This window comes from Sorex fumeus, unplaced genomic scaffold, assembly GCF_029834395.1.
Source record: "Sorex fumeus unplaced genomic scaffold, SorFum_2.1 ptg000024l, whole genome shotgun sequence".
NCBI classification, from domain to species: domain Eukaryota; kingdom Metazoa; phylum Chordata; class Mammalia; order Eulipotyphla; family Soricidae; genus Sorex; species Sorex fumeus.
This window is the reverse complement of record NW_026606081.1, coordinates 48,579,372-48,597,110: the sequence shown is the minus strand read 5'-3', so window position 1 is coordinate 48,597,110 and position 17,739 is coordinate 48,579,372. Positions and strand designations below refer to the sequence as shown.

Sequence of the window (17,739 nt, the reverse complement as noted above, 5' to 3'; positions counted from 1 at the left end):
AATTGCCAGGTACATTCGAGAATTCAGTCTATGAGGGCACCGAGAGAACCACGGATGACAATGATCTAAGGTGGTCAGAATAACTGGCTGCCCATTAGAGCTCTCTGCAGAGAATTCCTCATAATTTGGTATGATCTGGATATTTGTAAAAAAAAAAATTCGCTAGCACGAATTGGAATTTGCCAAACAGCATCTTACTGTATGATCGCTACCCTTGTTTCAGTGACAAATTTAAGGGAACAATTTGTTTTGGGATGTTTATTTGAAGTTTGTATGAAAGGACTTATTTGGTCGGCTTCCCCTCCTCCACAGCAGAAGGGGATATAAAAATATCTCTGAGAGATGTTCTGTCTCTTAAGAGCAGAGTTAAGAGAAAGAAGATTTGGTTAGTTCTGTGTGGCGAGGGAGGATGGATTTATCCTTATGGTTTTCATAGGGCCAGGATGAGATTAATTTGGCCGCTGCTTTTCTCTCCCACAATGACCCTCGGTATTGGTGAATTTTTCCAGACATAGAAGGGGGATTTTCCTGGTGTATGATTAAAAAATTTTTTTTGGTTGTTTTTAACAAAAAAGATGTCATTGCCCCATTGACAAAGAGGCGCAGTGGCTGAGAGCATGCACCCATGAGTTCTTATAGGAAAGCCTGGATATTGCCATGAATATTTTCATATTCTAATGAGAAGCACAAACAAGGAATAGAAATAGGTAATCCGAGGAGCAAGGGAAAGGGGATTTTCTCTTCTGAAAAAATAGTTTCCACCTAGTTCTATGACAACTGAAGACACGAGAATCTGCTGTTTTCTGCTGAGTGGTGCCATCATTAGTTTGGTAGAAGCCACAGTAGTTTTGGTTTGTCCAAAGAAAAGAAAACCTCAATAATGGTACTGCATGAGTTCTGAGAAAAAGTCAAAGATGCATCCCTAGAGGGCATGACAAATGAGGTTTCTCTTGACAGAGGTTAACTGGAATCTTCTTTAGACAATTTCTTATTCTGAGATCAGAAAGATCCTTCAATTTAGAATTAAATTTAAAGCTCATTCAGGGAATTGTCAACAATGAGAAGCTTCCGGCAAAGAAAAAAAAAATAAAAAAAGCAAAAAACAGCAAATGTACAGCCATCTTCAGTTTTTGGTTCCAGTGAAAACTAATGCTTTTACATAAGAATGAAGTCTGATAACCCCAAATTATAAAAATGAGACACAGACATTTACGTCTCAGTTCTTTAAATCCAAGGCAATTCACATATGTGAGCCTGATTTTATAGCTTACAAAAATATGCATGAAAAACAGTCTATTTTCAAACCTAGTGCAATCTGAAACACAGTTATAAATAGATAAATATGGAGATAGAGCAACAAAGAGCGAGTATACAGTACCTTTCACTATCTTATCCAAATAGTGAGCTTGAGAAAGTAAAGAGGAAAAAAGAACAGACAGACATTTCAGAGGTGTCACGTGGGACAAGGAAAATTTTCAGAATTTACATGCAAATCGCTGCACCTGACATGAAACTCACACCACATGACAGAAATGCACTTTACAGCTTTGCAAAAAATTGCGATCTGGGCACATTTGAGCAAGGGGCGTCACGGCGGTTGGGATAGTCAGCATTTTCCAGAGAGGTCTGCAGGTAAACCCACGCTCTGCCTTTCTCCTTTTGTCTGGGACTCACTCACCCGCTCTAATTCCCTCCCCACCTCAGAATCTCTCTCTACTAGCTAAGCCGAACAAAGGGAATCTGTTCTTGATCATCAGCTAAAAAAAACGTTGGCCGGTCCCTGCCAGGAGATCTACAAATACGCAAGCTTTGATTTTTCCTGGCAGGATGAGAAAAAAAATAAACTAAAAGTTTGTTTTTGAGAACCTAGTTTCAGAGGGGACACCAGAGCAAAAACGACAATACAGAAGCCCCAGCAGGAGTGTTTTGGAATGTATGTTCTGGAACTTTCTCTCCCGTGAGAGATCAACCCACAGAAATCCTGTTTCATTCATCTTCTCTCTTGGTTGCTTGTGTACAGACAATGGATCACACTTCTGTGATTCATGACAGAGCTAAAGGAAGAATGAATAAAAGGAAGAAAGCGTGGACTCGGGAAGCACAAATTCTGAACATTAGGGAAAAGGCGAGTGTGTGTTCTGTCAACCACCAGGAACTGAAGTTCCCAGCTGTGTGTACAATACACAGTGCTATATCAGCAGAGGCCATTAGGAAGGGTGACGGCTCTAAGCTCCAGCTTCTTCCCAAAAGCCATATGGGGAAGGCTTTGGGGCTCCCAAAAGTGTTTCAGGAAAAGTCAGGAGGCAGATGAGTCCTCCTCTGTCCTTCCTGCTCTTTCATGAGGCCACAATTAGGCTACCGTCATCTCCGAAATAGAGGTCACATCCTGCCACCTAAGTCTTCCTAAGCCTTGAATCTCATGGCTGGATCAAAATCCATACAGCTTTAATGATCTAAAGCTGCTCCTCCTTTAAAAAATTGTGTTTGGGCCACACCTGGCGAAGCTCAGGGTAATTTCTGGCTCTGTGCTCAGGGGGATGAACCCAGGTCAGCCAAAAACAGTAACAAGGCTCACAATTTCTTGTGAAACGTTACTGGTGCCTGCTCGAGTAAATCGATGAACAACGGGAGAACAGTGACAGTGACAGTCATTATACAAGTCATTTAATTAAGCATAAGTATTTGGATAATGAAACACAAAAGCATTTGCTTACCCTAATGTAAGAAATAGAAAAGAAAAAACTGGCATACTAACACATCCTTCCGTGTAATATGTGAAAAACAGAGAAACTGAGAAATGACAATGTTCTAAGATATCCAGGTCAGCCTTGTGCCAGATAAGCACCTGACCCACCAAACTGTCTCTACAGCCCCTAGAACTTTTTTTCGAAGATGCTTATGTTGACTCTTTTTTCATGAAGGACACAAGCGATAGCAGAATTCATGGTAGGTGGTTTAAATTCCAATGGTACCACTTACGCCTGTCGTGGGCATGAATAAAACCACACATGGTTTGGACGCATCTGTACTGTGGATGGAGAAAGAGCCTTCATTTTACCATGGGAGTCTTCTGAATAGTGTCGAAAAAATGTGTGATGAGCTAATGGCAGAATCTTGATTGGGGGAATTGAGGTGAAGAAGAAACAGTCTTTGAGACAGCTCCAAAAATTACAATAAAAATAATTATCCCACTGTGTTAACATAAATGTATATTGTTACACACATCCACAGAATTTCTAAGATAAATCTTAACATGACAGAATTGGACTGAGTCTCCTCATTCCCCTACTAGTGTTTTGAGCATAAAATGCCACTGAAAATCCAGGAATTTCTGATTCAAGTTGGACAAGAAATTCTTCAGTGATAAAAACAAACACCACCAGTGTCAGAGAGAAGAAGCCTTTGAGTTCACATCAAATCCACTTTCATTATGACCCCAACAAATGAGAAATGAATTTAATCTGATCACGGTGAGCTGTTTTAAAAGAGGATGACATTGTCTCTGATGCTGTCAATCCTCTTATTTTAGCTTATGATCAATTATGCCAAACAGTGGCCTGGGGAGAGGTTGATTTGTCAATTGGTCAAGAGAGCATCAGAAAGGGAATGGAAATCAGAAAAGAGTTAAACCATACAGCAGATCAAAACAAACATAACATTTACAATAGTGAAAATATTCAATACCAGTTAGGCAAAAATGAGAAACCAAGCCCAAGAATAACATCTGCACTGTGAAAAAAATCCCAAAGTTTCCCCTTTGCATCTTGTTTCACGGCAGATGATCGGGTGGTCACTGATCTTGGAGAGAAAGGGTCTGGAAGCAAGCCCCAGGATCCTTGGCCTGGCAGAGTAAAATTACTGGCAGAGTTGCCCATCTCAGAGTCTATTTTTTAATCATGGAGCAGGGAACAGATGATCTTGAGAGATGAGGTACAAATCATTACAAAACATAATCACTGCAACTGCTAAGATGTGGGTAAATCAGCTCCTGCAGGCAATTATGGGCAGGACACCATGAGGAAAAATCATGGGAAAAATCACAGACCCGGATCTTTAAAGACTTGTAGCCCTCACCATTGCTGAAACATGCACCAAGTTGCCAAAAAAACATTCTGGAAACAAATGTGTGTGCTCTGACACTGAAGGTTAAGTCATTTGAGTTCTACCCAGAAGTTCTGTATTTGTTTTAGAGAAGAAAAATGGTAGACAAATGTCAGGGGAAAAAAAACACACCACCAAATAATTAATGGGAAGTCTTTTCAAAACAGATTATCTAGTATGAGGAAAATGCTCTAGTTTTACTGAATTTTCAGGGTCCAGACAGATAGTACAGTGGATCGTATTATTCCCATCTCTGTGCTCAGGGGTCACTCCTGGCTGGGCTCAGAGAAGCATGTGATGCTGGGGATCAAATCTAGATCTGAAAAATGTATATATACTGAATATATATACTGATGAAACATTTACTGATAATAAAACATAAAGTATCACAAAAATATTTCTGCCACCCTCACAGTAATGTGTTCTGTAGGGGTTGCAGGCCAGAGGTCTTTATTTTAAATTTTTGGGTCACACCTGAGCGTTGCTCAGGGGGTACTTCTGGTTCAGCACTCAGGAATCACTCCTGGCAGTACTGGGGGGGCCCTATGGGATACCAGGGATCAAACCTGGGTCAGCCAAGTGCAAAACAAATGCCCTCTCCGCTGTCCTATTGCTCCAGCACCACAGGCCAGAGTTCTAAGAAGCAAGATGTCTGTACCAGTTTCTCAACCTTTTTCCAACCAGGTTCTCTCCTGCAGCCCTGTCCCACAAGCTGGTCTTCTAGGGTTATGCTGTGGATGCCCTGATAATACTATTTTCACCTATGACCCCTGGGTTATCCTGGGACCCCTTCCAGGGTGTGATGGCCCTGCCTGAGAAATGCTAAACCCTGGAAAGCAGGGTATAGCAGTAGCCTGGGTGGAAAATTGGAGATGCTTTCTGTTTATTCCCCTAAAAGAAGGTACATTTCCAGGGGCACTGAAGTGTTTTTTATTTTTTTAAAGCAAGGGGACAGTAGGCCAAAGAGATTTGGGAATGCCCCTATCTGGCTGGAAAGCTGGCTTTTAACTACTGGGACATCATAGAGAGTCCTGGAGATTTAGAGACCAGCACAAAACCCCACAGTGTTTTTCTGCAGAGGTAGCTGAAGAAAGTGACACAGTGTCAACCATTCCTGACCTCATGACTGGAAGCAAACTTCTGTCCCCAGAACCACTGGGCAGGTTGGGGTGCCTTCTCCCCACAGCTCCCCAACAAAGGAACGGGAAAGGTGCCCAGGCCAGGGATGGCTGGAGGCAGGTGTGTGTTTTGTAACTGCCAGGTGAATTGTGGCATCTCACCTCAGGTACACAAAGATTCCCCGCTGTTACCGAAGCAGCCGGGATAAATAGCTTGGGGCAAGCCCAAACGAGCGAGGCACTGGGAATACTGGTGGGTCTGGTGGGGCCAGGTCTCAGTGAACTTCTGCACGTAGGAACAGCACTGGCTGTGGATGACGCACCTAAGAGTTTCCTACAGAGGAGCTGATTTCATTTCCATGACACTGTTAGCATCTGTTGGCCTACAAACCTCCACCATCACACAAGCAACTGCTGAGTTCTGTGTCCCTACGCACAGCTCCATAAAGAATTCCTTCTCTCTCCAACATCCACCAAAGCTCCCTTCTGTGGTTTGGAGAACACAATAGTGGGCCCAAGATGATGGGCTCTTTTTTATACCCCTTAGTGCCTGGGTCTAGGAGCTGGAGAGATTATCACAGGGGTTAAAGCGCTTGCCCTGCATGAAGCCAACCCTTGTTTGACCCCCAGCATTACATATGGTTCCCCCAGCACCACCAGCAGTGATTTCTGCATAGTGAGCCAGGAGTAAGCCCTAAGCACCACCCGATGTAGCCCCCAAACCAAAACCAAACCAAAATATTTGAATTTCAAGGCCCCCCACCCAGTCCTCAGGAGGGACCCTGCTCATAAAGAGTCATCTGGAATCTTCTTAACCCCAAACTGAGAGGAGGGTGGAACTATCTGGAAATTCTCTGCAGACTATGAACCATCCTCCCTGCATTCCCTAGTGACTTGGTTCCTTCCTGTTGCCTCTAAATGCTCCCAGAAGAGGATGGGTCCCAGGCAGAGGGTAGGGGGAGGAGACTATGTAAGAACCAGCTGGGACAGAACCCTCCCAAGTAGCAAAGATGCCCCTATGGAAACACGCTTTAAGTGACATGCAGATGGGCGGGACTTCCTGTCCCATCCTCCCCAGGAGAAATGTCCACGTCTCTGTCAGGTGCATCCCCGCAGTGCCTGGCTAGTGTGGAAGTCTCAGGACTTTCTCAATCAAATTAGGACAGTTACTTCTCCTGGAGGAACTGGCCACCACATGTCTGCTGCCTTTGTTGATACTTGATGAATAACCCAAAGGTGGCTTTGTGGGGAATGATGTCCTGGTACCTCCCGAGCCCTTATTTCCCTCCATCTGTTCTTCTGCCCTCTCCCCCCTGGCTCATCCATCCTACCTGAATTGAGCAGTATTAGCAAGAACTATCACTGGCCATTCATTTGTGCTGATGAGAAGCCTAAGCATTTCATATGGAGGAGCTGATTTCATTTCCACCACCCTGGGGTGGGGGAGGCAGGCACACTATTATGATGGCCCCAAAGTTCACAAAGATATGGGAGCACAGGAAATTAAAGAACCATTCTCAAGGTCAAAATGCTCGCCAGGGGCACAGCTAGATTTGCCACCAAGTACTCTGGGGTCAAAGTTCCCAGATGGAATGAAAAAAAGACAATTTAGGAGGCCCAGCCCCGTGAGCCCCTGGGAAGGCAGACAAAACCATCCTGGGGTTTTGGATAGGTCCACGAACTTCCTCCAGTTAAGGTAGAAGAAATGTGGAAATACCCAATTCAACACTGACAGTTGAAAAAAGGAAGCGATAAACAAGAGTCAACCCAAACTCACTGAAAATATGAACTGGATAGCCAAGCCCCACAGGAACTTACCTTTAAGCTCAAGATAAGTTTTACAATAAGGAACAGGGCTCATCTTTTCTAAAAACCCAAAGTTTGGGAAACCAACTGGCAAGCTACCCAGGGAGGCAGTTATCTATTCCTCAGAAAAAAGGAAAGCCAGTGGATTGCAAAAGACCTGATACCAAAGCAGTTTATAGAGGTCCAAAGGCTAGACTGGATCTACTCAGAAGCAGTGCCCAAGAGGGCAGCTCATTAAGACCAGAGGGCTGGAGAGATTGGACAGTGGTGGCCTTGCATATGGCTGACCCTTGTTCAATCCCCTGTCCCTCGAGCCTGGCCAAGAATGATCGCTGAGCACAAAGTCAGGAGTAATCCCTGAGTACTGCTGGGTGTGGCCCCCAATAACTGCATAAATGAATGAGGTCAGAGGGAGAAGGTGACTGTGTTAGAGAGACTGGGATACCTGGAAGCCACTGGGATGAGGATTAATTGCAAATATGCTTTCCTTTTGCTGATAAACTGATTCTCAGAGATACCAAGAGGTGACAGGACAAACCAAGTGGGTGACAGAGACCGAGGGTGGCACACCAGGAAAAATTACAAAGAGTCTGACTGTGTACTCAGAGGTGCTGAGGTGGATAGTTACAGACTTTCCCCATTGTTTCTGCTGCCAACACCGGCAGGGCTGCTGCATATTAAATATTACAGTCTTTTCACAGGGCTACTGAACAGACTCCTGGGAATAGCAGAGACGTAGGCAAATAACTGAACTCAGAATGCCGGAAATATTTCTCAGTTTAATTACAACAATAAAATCTTAGGGGCTCGTCTTCAGGAAAGAGTGAAATTCAATCAGATGAGCACATCAGATTGAAAAGATGGCCATGCCTGCAAAATCCTGGGAGAGAAGGACTGAGTTTTATTTAGCATTGTGGGTTTCGGAACACTTTATAACACCGACTTTAAAAAATGGTCGGCATTAGTATCTCATTAAAGTTGTAAGTAGGTATCATTCTTAGATTATTCATGTACCAGTTTCTGGAGCATGACAGAAAAGCTACAGTCTGCAAATATGTACATATTAAATCCATTTATTCCAATCAGCAACTGTCTCAATCAGCCCCGTGCTGCATACCATTGATTCAATGTTCCTTAATTGGTACTCACTGTACTGTTTTATTACTGATTTCTCTGTCATAAAGGGCCGGGACAGAGATATCATTTTAAACACCGTAAAACAATTTACTCAGGCTTTTGAAAACAGGTTCTCCCTCACTGCAGAATTCACATTAGAAGATCCAGGATAAAAACCTTGCAAATATTTTATCTTATTTTAGAGACGTGACGAGTGAGACTGTGCAAGTTAAGAAAAATCAGTTTGTGTGTGCGTGTATGAGTTTATGTATGCTCTGGGAGTTTCTGCCACTCCCAATGTTGGCAACACTTTATTATTATTTTTTTTAAACCTGCTTCAAATAAATTGCTCAAAGTGTATATATTTTATTCTTTTTCTAGTTTGGGACGTTGGTATAAAAAGTATCTGAACAAATTGATTGCTCCTTGCATGTTCCTATCCAGGCAAAATACCACACTTCAGTTCGAATCATAATTTATAGCAAAACATTCCAACAGAGTGAAATAATATTTTTTCCCCCAGATTTCACTCAACCACCTAACCCCACTCCAATCTAGATCCTATGAAAAAGATGTTTTGAAATAAGTAAAATTTTATGAAGTCAACACTGTTGAAAGAGGCATTTCAGGCTATAGAGCTTTATGCAGACAAGTGGAAGGAATGAATCTGACATTTCTTGCCACCTGGGATTTCAGGCTTTGTGGAGAGACACATGGAAGAAAGGGGCCCCTCCCGGACAGAGGTGAACACACGTGGTGCATGCATGGTGGCTGTTGGGAGTGATACGTCTACTGGGTCACAAACCAGTTCTGCCAGTATACAGAGACCCTGGTGTTTACTCCCTGCTTCAAGTTCACCAAAGGATGTAAGCGAAAATGAACTTTCCTAGGATTTCCTCCGCTATGGTATAGATTTTAGTGGCCTTAGATAGGAAGCTAAACTCTTCAGACAACTTACTTTGCTTGGGAGTCACAATCAACACCGCTTGGGCTTCTTAAGTTCTATGCTTGGGGTGGGGAATCACTCTGAGCAGTGGGGCTCAGGGTTCCCCAGAGATGGGGTTACTTCTGCATGCAACATACACTTGTCCTGGGGAGCTCTCTCTCGGGTCCCACACACAACTTTGAACATTAATAAAAAACAGTGGCGCCAGTATTGTTTATACTAAGTGACTATTTGAATTGAATCTTGGAGGGTTTGATACGATGAACTTGCTTCTCATAGCTTCCAGGGTGAATTCTACATAGTACTAACAAGTCCAAAGACAAGAAAAAAACAAGTAGATACACTCATCTCTGGTTAATATTAACGTGCATGATTCCCCATAAGCATCGTGACTTTTGTCTGTTCAGGAAATTTAATATTTAAGAAAAGCTGATATTAACTAGTAAATAAGTGAAATAGACTGAGCTTTCCTCTTCCCTCCCTCCCTTCATTCCTGTTTTCTGGACATACCTGGCAGTGCTCAGGGATTACTCCCGCTCTGTGCTTACAGATGGCTCCTGACAGGGCTCAGGGGACCAGATGGGGTGCTGGATATTGTACTCAGCCTGCCCTGTGCAAAGCAAGTGCCTTGCCCACAGTCCTATCACTAGCTCCTCTTTGTCAGCTTTCTTATAAAATATGAGGAAAAGGGCTGCAGCGAAAATACAATGGGGAGGGTATTTGCTTTGCATGCAGTGGACCGAGGTTCGATCCCTGGCATCCATATGGTTCGTTGAGCACTGCCGGGAGTGATCCCTGAGTGCAGAGCCAGGAGGAAGCCCTGAGCACAGCCAGTTGTGTCCCCCAAATTAAAAAAAAATCAGCAAAGTTGAATAATCCTTATAATTCACCTAGTATAAACTGTAGTATATTTTGGGCAAGTCACAGAAAAATGGCTCTTTTCAAAGGTAAACTGAAAAGAAAATGATTTTTCTTTATTTGTGGGGAGTGATGTGCACATATGTTCACTATCTGTGCTCTGGGAATAACACATTTCTGTGTTTTTCTTCATTAGAAAGTACTAGTTTGACGATTCTACAAGTCATTTACCTGTTTCTACTTCAGTGGCTACTGTCTGAACACTGCAGCCCTTCAACTAATGTCAGAAACAGAAAAGGAAATAAAAAATCTGGGAGGCAATGTGTAGAATTCTCAACCCAAAGTCAACAATTTCCTTAAATCCTTTATTATATAAAGGGACCTTTTCTCAGCTTGTTTTTTTTTTGGTTGTTACAAGTGTGAAACTTGTTTTGCTGAAATGATGGCTCTGATTATCAGCTATATTCAAATATTACGGAGTGAAAAGGGACAATTTACCTCACAGACTCACTGACGCTATGTCTACAACATATTTCTAGGACAATTCGATTTTTCATAATAGGTATATATTTGTCAGAGACATTTTTTCCTCTCACCGGCCCTACTCTATACATACATGCAAGTACAAGTAGAAAGTCGTGGAGAGGGACAGCAAAAGACATGACTTCAGAAAAGCAACTTTTCAGGGAAAATGCGAATCAGAGAAAAAAAAAAACTACACTGTAAACCCAACAAGGCACCACTCATGCAACTTGTATCAGTCATTATCAGTAAGTGACGCTTATGGTGTTGGAAGAGAAAGGGGGGTTAAAGCTTCAGGTATGAGCTCAGCAGAGTGGGAGATGTGGAGCATGGTGACAGGCACTGAAGCAGATAAGACCCAATCTTGCAAAGTGGCCCAGAAGCAAAGCCCTGCAAGAGAGAGTATCTGGGCAGAGCTGGTAAGTACAAGGTGTCAGCCAGTACCAGGTGTTCAGCCTTGAGCTTCACTTGATCTCTTAGTCACATGAGCCCAAGACACAGAAACTCTCACGTATGATTAGCAAGTCATCCTAACTGCAGCAACTAGCCCTCGATTGGGATTGGATTGGGACAAAGCAGAGTTGGAGAGGTGTTAGGCCAATAATGCCCAACTTTCTCTGACTGGACCTTTCTGTAAGCCGAGACCATCTATAAAATATATGTGTATTTGTCAATAAGGTGAATAGCCATCAGCTGCTCCTGGAAGGTGTTTCTCCATGCACCCATTATCCTTCATCCCACATCTGCCCAGACCCGGTGTGCAATGTGTCTGTATGTTGGGGGAAAACTGTTCCCCAACAGAGAGATGCATCACTGTGAGCAGACGGAGAGGGGAGAGACAGGACAGGATTCGAGCAAGGGTTTTCTCTGAGCACAGCTGCCTATATGTAGTCTCTGAACTCTAGCAATTTTAGTGGTCACACTGTCAGGCAAAAGTTCTCTTACCACCAGCCCCACACTCCTTCTTGTTGATCCAGGGGCTAGTGTTCTGAGCCAAGCTGGAATAGTCCCTGGCTACAGAAACTTGCCCTACAGTTGCAAGCCTATTCCGAAGAAGAAATGTAAGGATAATGGGTATATTGTAAGATGAGGCAAGAAAGAAGAAAATAGAATTTCTTCTATTTCTACAAAGAACCAAAGCCAGAAACTTCTGAAACTTAGGAGAGAACAAACTGCAGGATACCAGGAAGCTGACGGGACACTCAAATGTAAATGCAAAAACAACAAAAATAATAAAACTTGGATAGAACACCTAATTATGAAATTAACAAACATTGCCAATAAAAAATAATAATGTTTGTTAGAGAAAATATGCAACATACAAAGGAAACCTCACCAGGTTATTGCCAAAATTCCCTGCAGAAACTCTACAGTCTTGGAGATAGTGGAATGATGTATTGAGAATCTACAAGGTGAGAGCTTTTTTTATGTTATTAACAGAAATTGAGTGAAATATAAGCAACAACACAATCATGATAGAGGGCTTCAACCTATCACCACCAACAAAGGACATATATCATATATTATCACATATGATTTATCACATACACAGGAAGTTAACAAATAATGGCTTTATATAAATTAACTGATCTGATAGGTGTAAAGGAGACATTCAGAAGGCCCCAGAAGGCCCCAGCCCCAAAGAGAGGTATCTATATTTTTCTGAATTTCACAGAGATCTTCAACTAGGATAAATCACATGCTGGGGGACATGAAACAAAATCATAATAAGCATTTTCTGACCACAATGGTCTGAAGCTAGAAGTCTACCACAAAAAGAAAACTGGAAAATAAATTCAAGTGTGGTGGATCAACAGCACGTATGTGAATAATTTTGGGGTAAGCAAAATGATCAAGGGAAAAATAAAAAACGCCTTCAGATTATCAGCAAAAAATGAGGAGATGGGGGTCTCCACTCGTAGTGGGGGTTGAAAGTGGAAGGTCCACCGCAAGACAGTCCACATCAGAGGGGGGAGAAGGTCTCAAACAATCAAACAGGACAGCTACAGGAACCGGAAAATAAGATCAAATGAAGCCAAAAAACAGTAGAAGGAACAAAAGAATCAAAACTGAAGAATTAAAATGAAGGGCTATTGGCTCAGCCCCCGTATTGGCTCACCAAGAATTAACAAACACAAAACACTAATTATGAGTCAGAAATGGACAAGATGAAATTACAAACCACTATTACAGAAACATGAAAGAGCCTAAAAGAGGGTGGAAGGAAAGGAGGAAGAAGAAGGAGGGAGGGAGGAAGGGAGGAAGGAGTGAGATCATATTTGCAACCATACATGAAAATTAACTAAAAATTAAATGAAGACTTAAGCCTAAGGCCAGAAGCTGTATGTATAAAGAAAAATGGGTGATGTGCTCCCAGCCTTTGTTCATTTGGTTTCTGGGCCATACCCAGCAGTGCTCAGGGCTTATTTCTGGCTCTGAGCTCCGGGATCACTATTGGCAGGCTTGAGGCACCATATGGGGTGCCAGGGATCCAACCCCAGTAGGTTGTCTGCAAGGCAAACACCCACCCGCTGCTCTATTGCTTCCACCCACAGGCTTTAAGCTCAGAGACCTATTTGAGGACCCAACTATCATGGCCAAGGGAAACAGAGCAAAGAAACAGTTGGGATGACACGCACACCATGAAGGAAACGGATACAAAGCCAAAAAAGGAACCTGCTGATTGGAAAAAGCCATATGCACATCACAGGGTGATAAAGGGGTGGATAGACACAATACACAGCAGAACCCATGCAGTGCGGCAACAACAATAAAGCAATCCTAATGAAAACTAGCCAAGATAGGTAGAGAAGGGAGCACTACCACACTGGGAGTCGGAAATGATCATTCGGGGCAAGAACTGGGTGCTGAAAGTAGGTAAAGGGTCATACATAAGAACCTTCCAGTACCTGTATTGCAAACCATAGTGCCCCAAAGGAAAGAGAAAGAAGGCGGGGGGGAAGACAGAGAGTGAGAGACAGAGAGTGAGCGAGCAAGAGAGTGAGAGCGAGAGCAAGAGCAAGAGCGAGAGAGAGAGAAAGAGAGAGAGAGAGAGAGAGAAGAAAAGTGCCTGTCATACAGGCTGGTGGGGGGTGTTGGGAGGGAAACTGGGGAAATTAGTGGGGGGAAACACTGGTGAAGGAACAAGTGTTGGAATTGTATATGACCAAAACCCAATTATGAACAACTTTGTAATAATAATTAATAATAATAGCTAGGGCTGGAGTGATAGCACAGTGGTAGGGCATTTGCCTTGCATGCGGCCGGCCCAGCCGACCTGGGTTCAATTCCTCCACCCCTCTTGGAGAGCCCGGCAAGCTACGGAGAGTATCTCGCCCACATGGCAAAGCCTGGCAAACTCCCCGTGGCATATTTGATATGCCAAACACAGTAACAACAAGTCTCACAATGGAGACGTTACCAGACCCACTCGAGCAAATCGATGAACAACAGGAGGGCAGTGCTACAGTGCTACAATAAAAGCTAAAATACCTGAATTGACTCTTTTCCAAAGAAGATTCATAGGCACATGAAAATATACTCAATATTACCTCTCATTAGGAAAAAGCTCGGCAGAACCACTCTTAGTATCTGATTGTGGTGAGGGGATCTGTTTCAAATAGACTGACACTCAAATAAGAGTCGGTGATGGTGTGAAGTGAAAGGAACTCTGGGTCATCGTGAGTGGGAACGCAGCTGAGAGGCCTCTAGGGAGGTCACTTAGTCAAATGAAAGTGGACATTCCATTTTATGACCCAGCAATAACACTCCACATCCAGAGGATAATTCAAAGGAATATCTGGGCTCGTAGCCTGGCAACATTTTTCCTAGTAGCCAAAAAGAGAGAATGAACCATGGTCCATCCATGGAAGGCTCCATGAACAAGCAGTAGCTAGCACTTAACAGGACGTTGTGAGGTTGAAAAGGTGCTTTTGTGGGACAGCACAAATGGAACTTGAGGTGATGATGCTAAGTGAAATAAGCCAAGTGAAAGTCCATAAGCAGAGTTTCCGTCCTACATGGAGTATAAATAACCAAAGCAAGTGAACTGGTGAAACAGAATGAAGCACTAACTTAACGTTTTATGAAAGCTGTGGCAGAGAAGGCAACAGAGGGATGGCAGATGAGGCTGGTGGGTTTGGACCGCTGGATGTGCATGCGGGGAAACCCAACATACACACAGGTGTAGGAAGTTATGCTCTGGGAATTTCACAGTATCATGATATCAATGGTAGTACTGTAGCACTGTTCTCCGTTGTTCATCGATTTGCTCGAGTGGACCCAGTAACATCTCCATTATAAGACTTGTTACTGTGTTTGGCATATCGAATACATCACAGGTAGCTTTCCAGGCTTTGCTGTGCGGGTGAGATACTCTCCGTAGCTTGCCGGGCTCCCCAAGAGGGGCGGAGGAATCGAACCAGGGTTTGCTGGGCCAGCCGCATGCAAGGCAAATACCCTACCACTGTGCTATTGCTCCAGCCTGATATCAATGGTAAGTCAGTTAAATTCATTAAAAAAAATTTAAGATGGCCAGAGAGATGGCTCCAAGGGACAAACAAAGGCTTTGCACGCAGAAGACCTGAGCTCAATTCCCAGCACCACAAGATCCCTGGAACAACTCTGGGTTGTTTGACTCAATAAAAGGAAACGAAACATGTATGATTTAGCCTGGTATGGTGCTCAAAAGCATGAGAATAGCACGCAGGGATTACAGGGTTCTGGTTCTATAGCCAACCGACTGTACATCCTCAGAAAAATTATGCAACCTCTCTGGTCCCTTCAATGGAAATCTTTGTTCTTTCTACCTGATGAGGCTGTTGTGAAGATCAAAAGCATACAAGAGATGCAGAGCATTTTGCACGGTGGCTTAGCAGAGTTAAAAACTCATTGTTAGTCTTATTAATAAAGAGAGGGTAAGAAGGACAAGTTCATGAAGTAAGTGGTATGTCGGAAGAGATGATGAAGAAAGGAAGAATTCTGATCTCAGGCAAAAGAGTCTTGGAGCTGCTAATGATTTAATTTTATAGGTCAACAGTCTCCCGGGCACTCATAATGCCAAGATAAGCCCCCTCAAACGCCATCCCCTCCAGATATAATACTTGTGCTGGGAACGAATAGTTTTGATCTGAACTGGCTTGTTCCCAAAGTGGGCACATCAGGGTCTGGAATTTTCATTATTCACGTCACACATAAACCCTCTGCTGGTGGGTTTGGACAAGATCTCATCAATTCTCATCTAACAGTTTGGAATCAAGGCAAAATTCTCTCCTATATCTTGTGCTCTCTCATAGACCGTGTAATTTGAGCAAGGTGAATTAAAATTTTTTAAACGAACACCCGTGTCATTGGCTCATAAATTTGGAAATACTACTAATTTTTTTAGTTGAGACTTGGAAATGAAGACAATTCAATACCACATTTCGACTACATCTCTTTTGTTCTACTGCAACTGTGTTAAGATTTTTCCATTCTCGTTTTCATTCTGAAAGGCACTGAGCAGATGTTGATGGGATATTTATTGCTAACGAGAGATATAAGTTCCTAAGTGCACCGGAAAATCTGCTCCCCTGTGAAACAGCTTTCCCCACAGCTGGCAGTTGGGTGCTGTGGGGAGAATCAACTGAATCACACAGCTGAGTTTTAGCTCTGTGGATTTTTCACTACCTGGGTCAGAGTTCAGAGGAGAATGTTTTGGGGAGCAGGAAAAGAATGAGGATAATTGCAATAACCGCACAGATAATTTTTTCTTTGCTTTTTTGTTTTGGGGTCATCCCCTGTCGATGCTCAGGGCTTACCCCTGGCTCTGTGCTCAGAGGTCACTCCTGGCAGGGTCCAGGGGACCACTGAGGGTGCTGGGTTGGGGGTCAAACTCAGGCTGGTCATACTCTAGGCTAGTGCTCTACTAGTGAGAGATGTACTCTCTAGCCCCTTCTCTTTGCTTTTTTTTTATTTTGGTGGGGGGGAGTTTAACTCAGCAGTGCTCAGGATTACTTCTGGCTCTGTGTTTAGGAATCACTTCTGGTGGGCCTGGGGAACCATACATGTTGCTGGGACTGCATTCAGATCGGCTGCGTGCAAAGCAAGTACCCTACCTGTACCTGCTGTACTATCCTTCCAGCCCATTCTCTTCACTTTTTTCGTGGGGGGGGGGTCATACCTGGTTATGCTCAGGGGTTACTCCTGGCTCTGCACTCAGGAATTACTCCTGGCGATGCTCGGGGGGCCATATGGGATGCTGGGAGTCAAGCCCTGTTAACTGTGTGCAAGGCAAAGGCCATCCCTGCTGTGCTATCGCTCCAGCCCTGCATTCTCTTCACTTTTTAAAAAAAAAATTAGTGTTTCTTTTCTTTTTGATTTGGGGGGATACCCAGAAATGCTCAGTGGTTACTTCTGGCTCTTCCTAGGGTGCGTGGGGGGACCATATGGGATGCTGGGAATCGAATCTGGGTTGGCAGCTTTCAAGGCAAGACCCTACCCACTGTACTATTGCTCCAGCCCCTTCTCCTTGCTTTTTATGGCAGCTCTAAGGTGTCTTTTCCTCCTTGCACATCCATCCCAATGCATCTGGAATGGATCACTCACGTACATAACAGTCACAACTGGGAGCTCCAGTGAAGAGTCAAGCGTTGCAGCGTCTGTGAAAAGCTTTATTTTACACTTGATTGTTCATGTGGGGATTAATTAATGAATACCTAATGCCATTAATTCACAATTAGATCACTTATGTTTAACCACATGCTTTCTATGCATACATATATAAATATTAATTCTGGATAGAATGATAATCATTCAGCGCCATAACAATTAAACAGCTGTAACCTGTCTCATGCGTTAAGAGCTGGAGCTGCAGGCAAACTCCGGAAGCAGATGGTCTTACCCACCCATGCTTAATATTAAAGACTTTTTTCTAAAAAAAAAAAAGAGGTGTTGACAAATCAGAACTAGGAGGGGTAGTTTTCATGCAAATTGGGTCAATCTGCAATGTAGATTACCCTAAAAAAAAAACCCATGAATTTAGTGTATAGGAAAAAAGGGGAAGCTCTGTTGCTAAAGAAAGGCATTACATTGTATTTGGATATAGTGGCTTACCCACCAACATAATTATTTACTAATTTCATTCACCCAACAGGGCTTAATGGAAATGCAGCTGGCAGAGTATTCATATTTATGGACTTCCTTTGGCTGCTCCTTAATTTATCCAAGGCATATGTCTGTTACATCCCAGAAACAATAGCCATCTTTCAGATAGCTGTTTTCCAACTTCACTGA

General features: G+C 43.3%; 1 protein-coding gene across 6 annotated transcripts in view; it reads right to left on the bottom strand.

Moving 5' to 3' along the window:
• Positions 1-17,739, bottom strand: part of TENM3 (teneurin transmembrane protein 3) — a 1,336,193-nt gene that overhangs the window by 77,264 nt on the left and 1,241,190 nt on the right. For 4 of the 6 annotated variants that reach the window (XM_056114252.1, XM_056114254.1, XM_056114253.1 and 1 more), the window contains one exon: positions 1,379-1,405. The exons of the other annotated variants lie outside the window; for them this stretch is intronic. In XM_056114252.1, coding sequence (XP_055970227.1) covers positions 1,379-1,405 — 27 coding nt within the window. The remainder of the gene's footprint in view (positions 1-1,378; positions 1,406-17,739) is intronic. 6 annotated transcript variants of the gene reach the window in all.